This window comes from Macrotis lagotis, chromosome 8, assembly GCF_037893015.1.
Source record: "Macrotis lagotis isolate mMagLag1 chromosome 8, bilby.v1.9.chrom.fasta, whole genome shotgun sequence".
Lineage (NCBI taxonomy): Eukaryota > Metazoa > Chordata > Mammalia > Peramelemorphia > Peramelidae > Macrotis > Macrotis lagotis.
This window is the reverse complement of record NC_133665.1, coordinates 81,452,329-81,467,486: the sequence shown is the minus strand read 5'-3', so window position 1 is coordinate 81,467,486 and position 15,158 is coordinate 81,452,329. Positions and strand designations below refer to the sequence as shown.

Genomic DNA, 15,158 nt, shown 5'->3' with positions numbered 1-15,158 from the left:
GCCCTAGAATTGATATGTGCATGTGTATGTATGTATGTATGTATGTGTGTGTATGTATATCTCAATCTATCTTTCTCACTAGCAAAAACTAGTAAAAGACTAGAACCAGTGATAAACTCCTTCACAAAAGTCAACCTCATAACTTGATTTTTTTTAAGAGCAATATCTTCTGGGGCCCATGGGGCCCATGGAACTTATTTGGAAAAGAAAAATTTCATCTTTATTTTAAATAATCTCTAATTAGAATTTAGTATTCCCTAAATTATGAATATAGTCTCCCCAGTTGAGAAATGGTCAAATCATGTAAACAGGGAGGATTAACCATATGAAAAGATGTTCCAAATCATTGATTAGAGAATATTAAAAAACCCTGAATTTCCCCTTTATTCTCATCAAATTGGCAAAGTTGACAGAAAAAATTGGATGGATTCCAGAAAAACAGGTATATTAATGTACTGCTGGTGGAGCTTTGAGTTGGACCAGCTATTCTGGAAATCAGTTTGGAACCATGTCTTAAAAATGCATAAATTGTCCATACCTTTGTGAAACTACCATTCAGCTTATACCCTAAAAAACTGAAGAAAGAATAAAAGAGTCCATATATACAAAAAGATTTACAGCAGTCCTTTTTGTTATGACAAAGAACTAGAAGTATGGGGGTTTCCATCAAATGGGGCATGGACAAACAAGTTATAGTATAAGTGTTAGAAAATTATTGTTCTAGAGATAGCTTAGAGAAATATGGGAAGATTTTTATGAACTGATATGGAGACAAGTGATCAGAACTAGGAGAACAATTTATACAGTAACAATAGCATTATAGATAAACAACTTTGAAAGATTTTGAAAGATTTTGATTATCACAATGACCAACCATAAATCCATAGGATTAATGATGAAACATACTGACTACCTCCTGATGGAAAGGTGATGGGTACAGGGTGAAAACTGATTCATATACTTTTTTGGATATTACTAATGTGAGAATTTGTTTTGCTTGACTATGCATAATTTTTACAAGAATTTTGTTTTTTGTTTTTTTTTGCTCAGAGGAGAGGTGAAAGAGAAAATAGTTTTGTTAATGGAAAAAAAATTAAATAAAAAATAAGAACAAAGATGTCAAAAATATTTGTCCAGACTACCTTCAGTATGCTGCTATGTATATGGGGAAACTAGAGTAAACAATTTCTCTTTTTTTGCCCTTTTAAAGTGGCTATACATCATGATTTTAGTATTTAGGCAGAACATGTTTCTTACCCTCTTAAACTTTGACCTTATCTTTAGAGTTAAAGAACATGCTTAGCCGTGTAATTTGAAAAATCAGCTCTTGCCCCCATATCATGTTGAACAGGAAACTGGGACCTTTGACTGATTAGTGATAAGCTAAACTGAATACCTAACTTGGAGAACAATGAAATGTTTGATGAATATTGAAAAAGTCATCCTTTTCCATTAAAATAAAGCCAAGAAACATGTGATATCCTTTTAATGAAGAGATGGATTGAAATAGAGTTGGTTAGCCTTCCAGATCTCTAACAGGAAACAATGCAGACTTTGATTGACTTAATTGATTCTATTTTTGGTCATTTGTTATTTCAGGCAATACTAAATTGAAATCCCCTTTTAGATCCTTGAAATACAAATTTGAAAAACTAAGACAAAACCCCTCCGGACTGATATAGAATGACTTTTTTCCTTCTGAGAGAGAGAGAGAGAGAGAGAGAGAGAGAGAGAGAGAGAGAGAGAGAGAGAGAGAGAGAGAGAGAGAAGAGCACAAGAGAGCAGTTACAGAGAGAGGTTAGTAATTCACAACATATACCAAGACCAGGAACTTGAATCCAGATCAAAGCACTTCTTTCACTCCCCCATCATATAATTCAAGACATCCCTGGGTTTTCAAAGGGAATTTATTTCAACTTTGGCTGAGTGGGTGGCAGGGGAATACATTTGTAAGAAAAAATACTTACCTGCCTCTGCCAGGGGAGACTGACAAGAGGTAGAGACTTAATCCTTTGGTACCCCCCCCCACTTTGGTGGGTGAAATAAAATTCACTCACTGTGTACATTTAGAATTTACTACTTTACAAAATTTCATTTGTATTTCACCATCTCTTGTGAAATACCCAGGAGAGATATTTACTTGAATCTTGTCCTCTGATAAACACAGGGATCACTTTTACTGTTGAGAGGGCATGTGGTCGAATGGAAAGTATGCCAGGTCTCAGGTCAGATGCTCTTGATACAAATCCTAGCTTTATTTTTTAAAACCTATATTACATAGGCTCAGTTTCTTTATCCATAGACTAAAGGGATTATACTGGATCCTCCTTCATCTCCTTCAGTTCTAAATTTCTGATCCTATGATGACTATGACTGTGAGTCTGGAAGATTATTTCATGGTTTTTCTAGTCCTGGTTCAGCATTGTATTTTATTCTCTATTAGTTTTGTCCGAGGATGTGTTTTTAGAAATTCTTACATGTTTCTTATATTAGATGAGTGTATTAGGTTTCTTTAAAGAGGCTCATTCTAAGATATTATCAAAAATACCTTTTAACCTGGTATGTTAAAATATATATTAAGATTTTAAATTATCTTTCTTGCACATAATTTATAAATGTAAAGAAATATAGGTATGGAATTAAAATAAAGGAAGTAAAGGAAATAGGTTTCCCTAGGAACTTGAGATAAGCTGATAGATAATTACATTAGATGTTAGATTAAAGTCTAAAAGTTTGTTGGTTGCTGAAGCTATAAGAGAAAAACATCATATAGCTTCCACTTTCTGAAAAAAAAGAATATGGAATCATTAGAAACAAACTTTTAACTAGGACTTAATTGGATAAAGAATTTAGTACTTGATTCTTGTATTCTATAGGTATGTGAGATTTAAAAAAATTAATACTTTGATCTCTACTTAAGATACACACATACACATATATATATATATGTGTATATATATATATATATAGTTAATTTAATATATGTGGAAGATCCATCCTCATCTAAGTATAGAACTTGGAAAACCTAAATGAATGTATAGTTAACATAATCATTATACTTTTTTCAATTAAATTAAGTAAACATCTATGCCCTGGATACATAGATAATAAAGTAGTCCTTTTCTTTAAGGATCTTAACATTCTATTCTTTTTAATTCAATAAAAATTTATTCAGTGCCTGGAGATACTTTTCCTGTTAATACATTATAGTCCATTTGTAATTGAATATTTTATTATTAAATTTATGATTGAATATTTTAGTTTATGCCCAGAGTTTAGATATAATATATTATGGGATTAAGAAAGAGAGAGAGAATCATATGTTATAAGATGCAATACTGTGGGGAGGGAAGCTGTCTTTCTACTGAAAATAACCCCTCTCCTCCCCCAAACCTCTTTTGAATCTTCTCTGGGGTGTTTAGATTTTGGTTCTGGTGTAAGTTGGACTAAGATGGCCCTTTAGGACCCTTCCATCTCTATATTTGACCAATTCACTTCATTATATTCACGGGCATGTAGGCTGGTTAGATGAAGGCAGAGCCAATGTTTATTTCACACACACACACACACACACACACACACACACACATATTCATGTGAACATAGTACTTGATGGTTCCATAAAAAGAGAATGATTCTAAGAATTTCAGATCCCTTTAGCAATAAAGTGATGCAAGTAAGCTATCTGAAGGAAGGCAGGAATTGTTCATTTTATTATGGATTCCAGAATGTATCATAGTGCCCTATAATGGTAAGTACATGCTAGTTGCTTAGTGATTTGAATGTCTTACATTGCATTTGAATCAATCATTGCAGTGGGGTAGGTTTTCCCAAGTGTTAATGTTATAGGCTTTATAAATTTTTGTGTTATAGACAAGTGTCCTAAAAGATCTGTAGCTTCCTCTCAGGTGCCTAATGTGTGTGTTTGTATAAAATCACATACCCATTCAAAAAGTTTCATTAGTGTTTTGGTTGTCTAAACCAAAAATTGAACCTCAGGCACTTCAAATGTTGTCATGGAATAGATAATCAGATAAATGTGAAATGCACTGTTTAAAAAATTATATAGCATTTATAATTTCAAACTGTTTATATTATCTTACTCTTTGAAAACAGATCTGTTGGTGGGGGGAAGGGGAAGGAAGTACATGATCTCCATTTTACAGCTGGGAATGACTGAGACAGAGAGTCAAGAGATTTGCCCAAAGTCATGTTGGTAAGAATTGGTTGAAGATAGTTTTTAGTCATAGGACTCCAAGTCCTGTCCTTTTTGAAATAGAGGCCTCACTTTGGTCAGTGAAATATGGAAAGTAAAAATAGTGTTTTAGCATATATAGTCTTCAGGTTTACATGTCTACTCTATTGATGTACTTACATGTATCCCCAGCAGTATTTGTAAACTATTTCTATACATAAAGGAATATTTCAATTTTAGTTTGAAAGAAATAACTTCTGTAAACATTCTACACTGAAGAACATCTTGAGTCACTTTCATTGTTTAGAAAACTCTTCAGTTGTACCCATTCTACAGATTTTAAATATTTTCTTTGTCTCTGATTTTGTATCTCAGTTGGAGAGCACTAGTATAGTATATTGGTGTAGTAGCATTAGTAGATATAACATATTATAGCAGTTAGAGTGATGGAACTGAAGTGTGGAAGACTTGTATGCCTGTGTTTTCTCTACTCTATGTGATCATGGTTAAGTCTATAATCTTATTGAGCCTGTTCCTTCCTCTGAAAATTATGAATAATAATCCTTGTGACAACTGCATCCCAGGTTTATTTGTGAAGAGGAAATAAGAGAATATATATATATATATATATATCTAAATTTCTACATTTCAGGGAAGGGACCCACCTTTATTGTTATATAGAGTTTCTTCTTCTGGAAGTTTCCTATATCAAGGTAGTCAGAGATTGGGTCCCCATCCTGTGGAAATTAGAGGGTTTTTTTTTGCTATATTAACAATCATTTATATTATTAAAAATTATGCAAAATAACCATTTAAAAAGTTTAAACAGAGATGAAATGCTATTTGAATCTAGAGTTAATAGGAAACCACTAGAGTTTGAGTAGGCAGGGACAAGGTGAGACCTGTACTTTCAAGATTTCACTTTGGCAGTTGCCACATTGGCAGTGGGGGAGAATCTTGAGGTCCAGAGACCAAATAAGGGGGGGTATTACTTAGTACAGCTCAGAAATGACAAGGGCCTGAACAATGCTGATGTCTGTGTGAGTGGAGAGAAGGAGATGAATGTGAGGGAAGTTTTTTTGTGGTAGAATTAACAACACTTGTAATTTATTGCATGTGTGAAATGGGGAGAGTGGGAAGTCAAAGACGAAGTCAAAGGTTTGAACCTTGGTATCTTGAAAAAGTGATGTCCTTGACAGAAAAAGAAAAATTCACCAGAGAAGTGGGTTCAAAAAAAAAACTTCAAAAGAAACTTAAGATCTAGGAACTTTTAAAGAAACTTAACCCCCCCTCCCTTAAGATCCAGGAACTTAAAAAAATATTTTTCTGGTATTATTGATTTCCTTGTAGGTTCTATGTATTTTTATTTTATATGTTTAAACACATTATTCTGATAAGGGGTCCATTGACTTCACCAGATTGTCCAAAAGGTTAAAAATTCTTGATCTAGTTTCTCCTGTTTATAAGTCCAATGCTCTTTCTATTACATTCCCCCTACCCCTTTTTGAGATATCCCTCCTCAGGAATAGTAATTTTTAAGCAATATGTAGAGGAAAACTTATCTACCCTTTGGTAAAGAGATTAGCTAGCAATTTCTTCATAGGACAAACAGAAAGGAAACAGAAGATTGGAGTTCCATAACTTTCTCCAGATTAAGGGGAATAAGTTATAGCCATTTATCTTGAGGTCAGAGGTAGTATTTCTCCTGTGGGACCACCCAATCACTATCGAAATTGCTTTTAAGTAAGTCAGGAAGCTAGAGTCCCACAAGTTGGATAATGAGTTGGCCCCATCACCCTTCAGATGTGCTGAGAGGTCAGGTTAGTTTATTTGTTTTTAATTTATCTGAAATGAGAGAAGGTTTGAAAGATTCCTTTGTCACTTAGATCTCTTGAATAGTAATGCTGTTCTTTCTTTTTGCTCTCTCCTTTTTCCCCAACCCCATCTCCTATTTGCAGGATTAGAAAAGCACTCAGAAAGCCTATTAATCTTTCTGGCGTTGTCAGAATTGATCAGCAAGTTTTATTAAAAAAAAAGCTCCAAGATTTCTTGAAAGGCCTCATTCTCCAGATTTCAAGAAGGGGGAGCTTGTTGTCTGGATCTTTCTCCTAGCCTAGCCCTTTGGAGTATGTGTTGATGGTCCCCAAGAAGAAAGGGAAGACTTCTTTTGTTTAAGCCTTTTATTTTCTGGAAGAAAGCTGGTGACCCCCGGATAACATGAACCTTCTTGGATCCAGTGGGGTGTTTCTTCTCTACTTGCTGCTTGTCCTGCAAGGTACCAACTCATCCTTCATCAGTATCAACCAGGGGATGAAGGTGATGAAGGGCCGCTCTGCTTTTCTGTCAAGGGAGGACCTGCAATTTTCCATACCCAAGGAAAAAGATGCTTGCAAAGTAGAAGTTGTGATGAATGAGCCAATAACCCAAAGGGTTGGGAAACTTACTCCACAGGTATGTGGTACCACATAATTTTCTTTTCTATAATATTGCACATAGGTATATGTGTGCATATATGTTTTATTTGTCTAGTGAATACTGACCTTCTAGGCCAGTGTTCATTCACCTGCAGAAGAACATTAAAATTAGCAAATAAATACTCCAGATGAAATCTGGAATTGATATTTGAATGTCACCAGTAGAACAAAATCATGCCTGTGGATGCTAGGCCTTAGGTAGAATAAGAAGGGAAAAAAGAATTGGGGAAGAAGAAGGTAAAAGAGAAAGAAGGACACATTTATAATTATAGATATGTTGTAAAATTCGATATATATTTGTCATTTTATAAATCTTTAGATGACATCAGTTTAGCTTACTAGAGATAAATGGTACAGTTATAGAGTCCTGGACCTGGAGTCAGGAAGACCCGAGTTCAAATGTGACATCAAACACTTACCACCTGGAAAATCATTTAACTTCTGTTTGACTCAGTTTCCTCTCATTTATAAAATGGGAATAATAATAGTACCTACCTCCCAAGGTTGTTGAGATAATCCAATGAGATAATAATTTTAAAGCACTTAGTGTAGTGGTTGTTACATAGTAAACATTATATAAATCTTAGCTATCATCATCACCATCATCATCATCATCATCATCATCATCATCATCATCATCATCATCATCATCAAAACTTTCCAGAGGCAACTAAGTGGCACAAAGAATAGAGTTTTGAACTTGAAATCAGGAAGCCCTGACTTCAAATCCAACCTAATATACTTACTAGATCTATGATCATGGATAAGTCATTTAATTTCTATATGCATCAGTTTTTTCATCTGTAAATTCAATGTAATGAAAGTCCCTACCTTCCTCATTAGGAGGATAAAATGAGATTTTTAAAGTACTTTGCAAAACTAAAAGGTCTAAATATTAGTAATGCTATTATTATTTAGGATCACTTTATGGTCAGTACTTTTGTAAATGAGAAAACTGTCCTCTTAACTTATCAGTTTTCAATATGGTTCCAAGGAAATAGCTTTGTAACAGGAGTTAAAGTCTTCTGTTCCTGGATCTGCTATCTCTTATTTCATGATTATCATTTTTCTAATCTATAAAATGTTGGAGTAGCTTTATTACAACCAAGGTCATAATCCCTAAATTTTTATTTTTTGTGGATCCAGTTTTTTTTAAATGTGGTTCACTAAAGTGCTTTTAGCACAATTACTTGGGATTATCATTATTCCCTTTCCACAAATAAGGAGTTTGAGGGTCCAAGAGAAAGGAACTCACACAGATAGTAAGTGAAAGATTTGAGACTTGAACTCAAGGTGTCTTATAGCATTAACACCACCACAGGCTTATTTTCCCTCATGAAGATTTAAAATTTGCCTCCAAAATGAAAGAAAAAAACATATACAGGACTCACAACCATATGTCATTTTGCTGGAAGGACTGGGGAGCTTGGACCTTGTTGCTGAACTGAGGTTATCCTTATCCTTCCATTGGCTGAAGCAGGTACACTGATTTTGTTAAAAGGTTTGTTAAAATAACACAGGAGGAAAATAATAAGGTTCCTTGATCAAAATTAAAAGTAGCTCATTTTTTTTCCTCTTTAACTCAGATGGTTAGCTATGGGCCTTTTTTAAAATCATCACATTCTATTTCTAGTCCAATTTAGAAAGAATCACAACATCACAGAGAGGACACCCTTGGGTGTCATCAGACCTTCTGTGGTAGCAATCACATTCTCAGTCTCCAGAGAGCTTGTACTACTTTGAGATTTGTGTGCCAATTTGCCAACCAAAGAGCTTTAGATGAAAATAAAAATGCAGAAGAAGATGGACCACAGCTGCTTCCAGCCCTTGGGCAACAATTCCCAATTCTTTCAGACTTTTAAAACCTGTACAATCTGTCACATTATCTTATATTTTGATAATCGAGTCTATAGGAGTGAGAATTGAGGATTGAGACCTGGAAGGGATGCAAGAGATCAACTTGTCATAGGATAATAATATCTAAAATCTATATAGCAAAGTAAGATTTGCAAAGCACGTTATGTAGATTATCTAATTATAATAGCAATAGGGAACATTTATATACTGCTAAGCTGTGCCAGCCACTGTGCTTTATTTTATTTATCTCATTTGATCCTAACAACAACTCTTGAAAATAAATGCTATCTTTAACCTGAACTTTACAGAAGAGGAAACTGAGACAGAAAGGGGTTAAGTGACTTGCCCAGGTTCTCCCAGCTACCAAGTCTTTGAGGCAGTATTTGACCTCCTGTTTTCCTCAATGCAGGTCCAGGATTCTATCCACTGTGTCCCATGGGTATCTGGGGAAATCATATGATTATAGATTTAGAGCTGGAAGATCCCTTGGAAACTATCTCATTTTATCTTTACATTTTTATAGATGAGGAAACCTAGCTCCATGGGTATAGAATAGATGCAAGGAAGCAGAAAAATGTTGAAGGGAAAATGGGGAGTTCTTACAAGAATTTTTTGTAACTAATTATAAAGCACTGTAAATAATAAATAGCTAGAATTTTTTTTAGTGCTTTGAGTTTGGCTAAATGCTTTACATCCATGATCTGATTTGATCTTCACTACAACCCTCTAAGGTAAATGTTATTTTTATCTCAATTTTGCAGTGTAGGAAATTAGGAAGAGAGAGGTTAAGTTACTTGCTTAGGGTTATATAACTAATAAGGGTCTGAGATAGGATTTGAATTTATCTTCTTGATTCTAATAAGCCCAATGTTCTATTCACTATGTCATATTGGTGTTAGTAGCATCGTTGCTATTGTTGTGAAGTTGACGGGTACCCTTTTTTCACATTCTGAAGAAAATGGAAATATATCCTAAAATTTCCAGAAAATATATTTTCCAGGGATAAATCTAATAAAAGAGTGCTTGTAAGGCTCAGAAAATTCTTTTAGACCTGGATAAACCTATGAAATTTTAGGAATTACACCTTCATTTTACCTACATTTTTTAAACTTTCAGAATTGTGCAAAAAACATTTAAAAAATATATACAAAGTTGCCAATGGGTCTTTCATATTATTATGTTTCTCACATTTCCTGGTCATTGTAAACTCATCTATAACAATGGTAATTCATTGATTTATTTTTAATCAATGATCAGATGTTGTTGGGAATTATGTTCCTTTTCCTCTAGACTAGTTCAATGTCTTCTGAGTCACTTGGTTTTCATGGCATTCTCCCTAGTAAGGAGGCCCAGATACAAAAGGAGGTTATTCTTTAATATAGTTTAATAGTAAATTCAGACCAAAGCTTGTGTAAACTACTTTTCTGGAGAGACAATTGTATTAACAGTACCCTGCTGGGTAATGAACAGTTTCATGTGGTTTGCACAGAAAATGTTTTGTTTAACATCTGCTCAATTAGCGTTTTTATTTCATTACTGAAGTTTGTCTTAGAACCAACAGGTTTAATTTCCTATCAGATATTTGAAAAGGGATTTAGATTGGTGCACACAAAGTACATTCTGTTAAATGATGTCCCTTGATATATTCAATTAGGTGAACCACAGGACTCCAAACCTTATCCATATTTTAGAAATTAGTTTTTTGATAAAATTTCTTGCATTTGATAAAAATGAGAACTTTATGTTAGCATCCCCAAGAACATAGTAGGAGCTTAATATGTATTGAAATGACTCATCAAACATTTTGGGGGGAATGGTAAAACACCTCCAACCCCATATCTAACAGGAAATGCAACACTGAAAAAGTGTCTCTAGTTTGAACTGGTTCACTGTCATTAAAGTGAGTAATGAGTTAGGAATGTGTGACAATTTAATTATAAATTGTAATTGAAAAGCAGTTGAAGTGGAAAAAAACAAAGCTAGACAGTAATTAGAAAAGGATTTAGCTCTCCTTTGTTTTAGTTAGTAAATTTATAGACAATTATGGTTGTCGCCTTTTATAAAAGGAAAACATATTAGGAAACATAAAACAGATGTTTCTTTTAACAAAGCAGATTGTCTCTTTTTTACAATGACTATTTGTCAGTAAGATGGAGAAAGGCCTTTTGTTTATCTTTTTCCTTGTTGTCAATTAAAAAGAGAAACCAATGATGTCTCTGGAACAAGAAAATCACTTCTATTAGTGATAAACTTATCTTGAGAGGGAATTGTATTGTCTGACAATGTTTAAGGTAGTGTAAAGGTAAGCTTTCAAACTCAAAAGGCAGATATCAAAAATTGACAAATGAGATGCCTGAATCAACTTTTCTCTGATAGACCTGAGCTAAAGATTAGAAAAGGCTCCTGTATATAGAATATAGGTTTTCAGAAGTAAATAATTGCCATTTTTTTCTTTACTTAACTGTGGTCAAACTGTAGCAATGAAGTTTTTGTAATTTTAACTGAATGCAATTGTTTAGCTATTCTCTTCTGTCATATCTGCTATGGGAAAGTTAAGTTTTTAGATAGCTTTTAGTTTTTAGAAGAGTACATAGAATGGAAATTCTAAATAATATATCCATCACTGTTAGGGGCTTCACCTTTCAATACAAAGGATGGTGATGATGACCATGATAATGAAGAGGTATGCATATATATATATATATATATATATATATATATATATAAAATGTGCATATACATATGTGAATATATAATGTGCATGTGCATTTGCATTTATATACTTTTGTCTCACTGACAAAATTATTGAAAAAAGAAATGAGATGCTTTTAAAAAGTATTTATATAGGTATGTATATATAAAAATGTATATACATACACATGTGTAGATAGGTAGATAAGATAAATAAGGTAGGTAGGTAGATGGATAGATAGATAGATAGATAGATAGATAGATAGATAGATAGATAGATGATAGATGGATGGATGGATGGATGGAAGAAGCAATGTGACATAGTAGATAGAAGTGGGTCTAGAGTCAGGAAGACCAGAACTCAAATCTAATCTCAGACACTTAGTAGTTTTCTGATCCTGAGCAAATTATTTAACCTCTAGGTCTCAGTTTCCTCAATTATAAAATGATAATAGTAATAGCATCTATTTCAAAGGTTGTTATGAGAAATAACTGAGATAATGTTTAATAAACATTCCTTTCCCTTTATGTGTATATGTGAAAATGCAAATTTTAGGGTGTGTGTGTGTATATACACACACACACACACACACACACACACACACATATATATATATATAACTTTTGTGGGGTGTTTGCATGTGTATGTGTATATTCAGACATAGATGAAGTAAGTGCTTTTTATTTAATGTATATTAAATTTTTGTGAATTGAATCAGATTTCTAATTTGCTAGTGAAGTATGAAAATAATTTGGTGATCCAATCCAATTCAACAAGCATTTGTTGATGCAGATAATCACTCTTTAATGCATCCATTTGCTAAGTTTTGATTTTTTATGTACCAGGAATACTTAGAGCTTGGCACAGCTGTCTATACAGGTGCATGGAGGGGAAACTTCTTCATGCATGGATGTTAGATTAAATAGCCATCAGCCCACACATTTCTCTAGGCAATTAGGAGGCAGCTTGAAAAAGAAGAAATTGCTGTCACGCTTCTTATAAATACTTATCCTTTATTTACTCTGCATTAGGTATTTGACTGTCATTTCCTTCCTAATGAAGTAAAGTATACCCATAATGGTTGTCCAATCCTAAATGAAGATGCCGTTAAGCTTAGACTCTACAGGTAAGCCATTCTATCTTGGCCTCAATTTTCATTCTGCACAACTATTAAATGCCTTCATTGGTAGGTGATTATTTTAAGGTAGTAGAATGGAGCAAGTTCAAGGTCCAATACAAGGGGTTGCTCAGTAGACAGTGTCAAAGAGTAGAAAATGTTTGAAGCTATCTTTGCATGCACTTGATAAAAATAAGATAAAATGATGTAAAAAATTTTGTGGGCTTATGGGATCCCAACTTGAAACAGAGAATATAATCAAAAGTTTTCAGTGTTTCACATTTGGATCATGAAGTTTGGATTTTACATGATTCCAATGTTTAACTATGTACTTCTTCCCGAATTCTTCAAATCTTGCCTCAGAGAGTAACTAGTTGAGTGATTCTGGGAAAGTCATTTAACCTCTTCCAGTCTCAGTTTCCCTATCTGTAAAACAGGGTTAAAGATAGCACCTACTTTCCAGTGTGGTTGTAAGATCAGATGAAATGATATTTATAAGGTACTTTTCAAACCTCGAGTCACAAAATAAACTTTCTCTATTATTATTACAGATGAGGAAACTGAGACACACAGATGATAATTAACTTGCTTAGGGTTACTCCTAGAAAGTGAACAGGATTTGAATGAAAGTCTTTCTCTTCCAAATCTAGCCTTCTCTTTCCTTCTCCTCTCTTCCTTCCTTCCCTTCTTCTTTCCTTCCTTCTTTCCTCCTCCCCTTGCTTTTCTCTCTCCTCTTCTTTCTTCTCTCCCTATCTGTCCCTCCTGCTTCCTTCCTTCTCTCCCCCCCCCCTTTTGCATTTCCTTCCTTTGGAAAAAAATTCTTGGAAACAAAAATTCACAATCAAGAAAAATAAATTCTCAAAGTAAACATGTCCTAAAAGATATGTCTTATTTTCCATCTCTGCATCCTCTTGCCTCTCAAGGAAAAAGATGCAGCATAAGAAGACTGGAATTGAGTAAGAAGGAGAGAAAAACCAGACTAATTTGTACCTTGGATGAAAGTCGGTCTTTAAGAAACAACTAAAAGTCTTTTTGACACTAAGGATGAGGCATCAACAATTCTAATTTTGCTCTCTTTCCTTATCCAGATTTACAGAGACTGAAACCTTCACAGAAACTTTTACCCTTTGGGTTTATCTCTTGGAGCCAGATTGTAACATCATCCAGATGAGCACCAGGGTTCTGGAGGTTCCTGAGTTCTATGGTCTGTCCAGAGCAATCGATAAGAATGTGCTCAGTTTTGATTATGAGAGGAGGATGAATCTGGAATGCACCATAAGACTCTCTCCATTAGAAACTGGCCTACCAGCCCACGGCCAGGTTGTCATTTTGGAGCCGCAACAGGGTGAACCTCGAGGAGACCAACCCCACAGCTTTTTCCCTGAGTCTCGTATGCCATTTAAATTTTTTTTATTTAAAATTTTTTATGATTACTATTATTTTATATTTGTTGACTTAGCAGTTAAATGGATGAATACCAGACCTTAAAAGTGTAGATAAGATAGGCATAGATGGGAGAAAGATAGGGCATTCCAGGCAGGGACACAGCGTGAGTCAAAACAGAGGTAGGACAACAAACAGACTTCATTCAGGTGATGGTGAATGGATATAACACTTTTGACTGGAGCAAGGGATTCATGTACAGGAGAGGTAGTTCAATTAAATTTAATGAACATCTAATTACCTACTATATGCTTGGCACTATTCTATCCACTGAGGATACAATGAGAAAAATGGAATTATCTCTGCCCTTGATGAGCATGCATTCTACTCTTAATTAAGACAGAAAGGACCTGGGTGGAGTGGCACAAACCTAAAATCTCAGCTAACAGGAAGCTGAGGATGGCAAACCTCATGTTCAGTCTGTAGTCAACTGTTCACATTGGTCTCAGCATTAAGTTTTCCATAAATATAGTGAGCCCTGGGAGCAGGGGTAGCCACCAGGTGGGGAGGCAGAACCAGGTCATTTTAAAGTTACTGTGTTGATCAGTAATGAGATTAGACTGGGGGAGCCCCTACAATGTTCAGCCTAGGTGGGAGGGAGGGAGGGAGGGAGAGAGAGGGAGAGAGAGAGAGAGAGAGAGAGAGAGAGAGAGAGAGAGAGAGAGAGAGAGAGAGAGAGAGAGAGAGAGAGAGAGAACAAACATTGGAGTCAATCTATGGAGGATTTTGTTTATTAAGACATTAATTTGATTTTTGTCCAGTAGGTAATGAAGAATCACTGAAAAAATTTTAAGACAGGGTTATCTTATACCTACCCTATTATTTTAGGCCCTAAAAACAATGTTATTTCATTGTTATGGGTGTGTTCTTGTATAGACAAAGATCTCAGCATATTCCCATTTCAGTACATGATTTTATGAATTGCTATGGAGAAAAAAATCATTATCCAATGGTCGCCATTTTGTTGATGAGCCTCTCCAATGGTGTCAGCTTTCAATGACACACACTGAGAAACAGAGTACCACTTGGCATCAAGAATAAAATAATAATTTACATGGCACCTACTAAGTGTCAGACACTGTTAAATGCTTTTACAGGTAATCTCTTTGGATCCTCACAACAACCCCGAGAGTTGGGTGCTATTATTATTCCCATTTTACAATTGAGGAACCTGAGGCTAAGCAATTTATGAAGGGTCACACAGCTAAGCAAGAGCTTGAGGTCAAATTTGAACTCAGGGCTTCCTAACGACAGGTCCTGAACTCTATCCTCTATTCCACATAGCTGCCAAAAAGTTATCCCCTTTGAAAGTGCAGGATCACTTCCATGTCCATGTTTAGTCTTTGGAAAAAAGTCTTTAAAGGAGATGATCTTAAAGGT

At 34.6% G+C, this 15,158-nt stretch overlaps 1 protein-coding gene across 7 annotated transcripts in view; it reads left to right on the top strand.

Annotated features, from left to right (window-relative positions):
- FREM1 (FRAS1 related extracellular matrix 1) overlaps window positions 1–15,158 on the top strand; it is a 182,530-nt gene that overhangs the window by 22,216 nt on the left and 145,156 nt on the right. For all 7 annotated transcript variants that reach the window (XR_012470856.1, XM_074197539.1, XM_074197535.1 and 4 more), the window contains 3 exons: window positions 6,154–6,646; window positions 12,250–12,344; window positions 13,424–13,725. Coding sequence is in view for 6 of the 7 variants with exons in the window: in XM_074197539.1 (XP_074053640.1) it covers window positions 6,413–6,646; window positions 12,250–12,344; window positions 13,424–13,725 (631 nt within the window). In the remaining variant the exon portion in view is untranslated. The remainder of the gene's footprint in view (window positions 1–6,153; window positions 6,647–12,249; window positions 12,345–13,423; window positions 13,726–15,158) is intronic.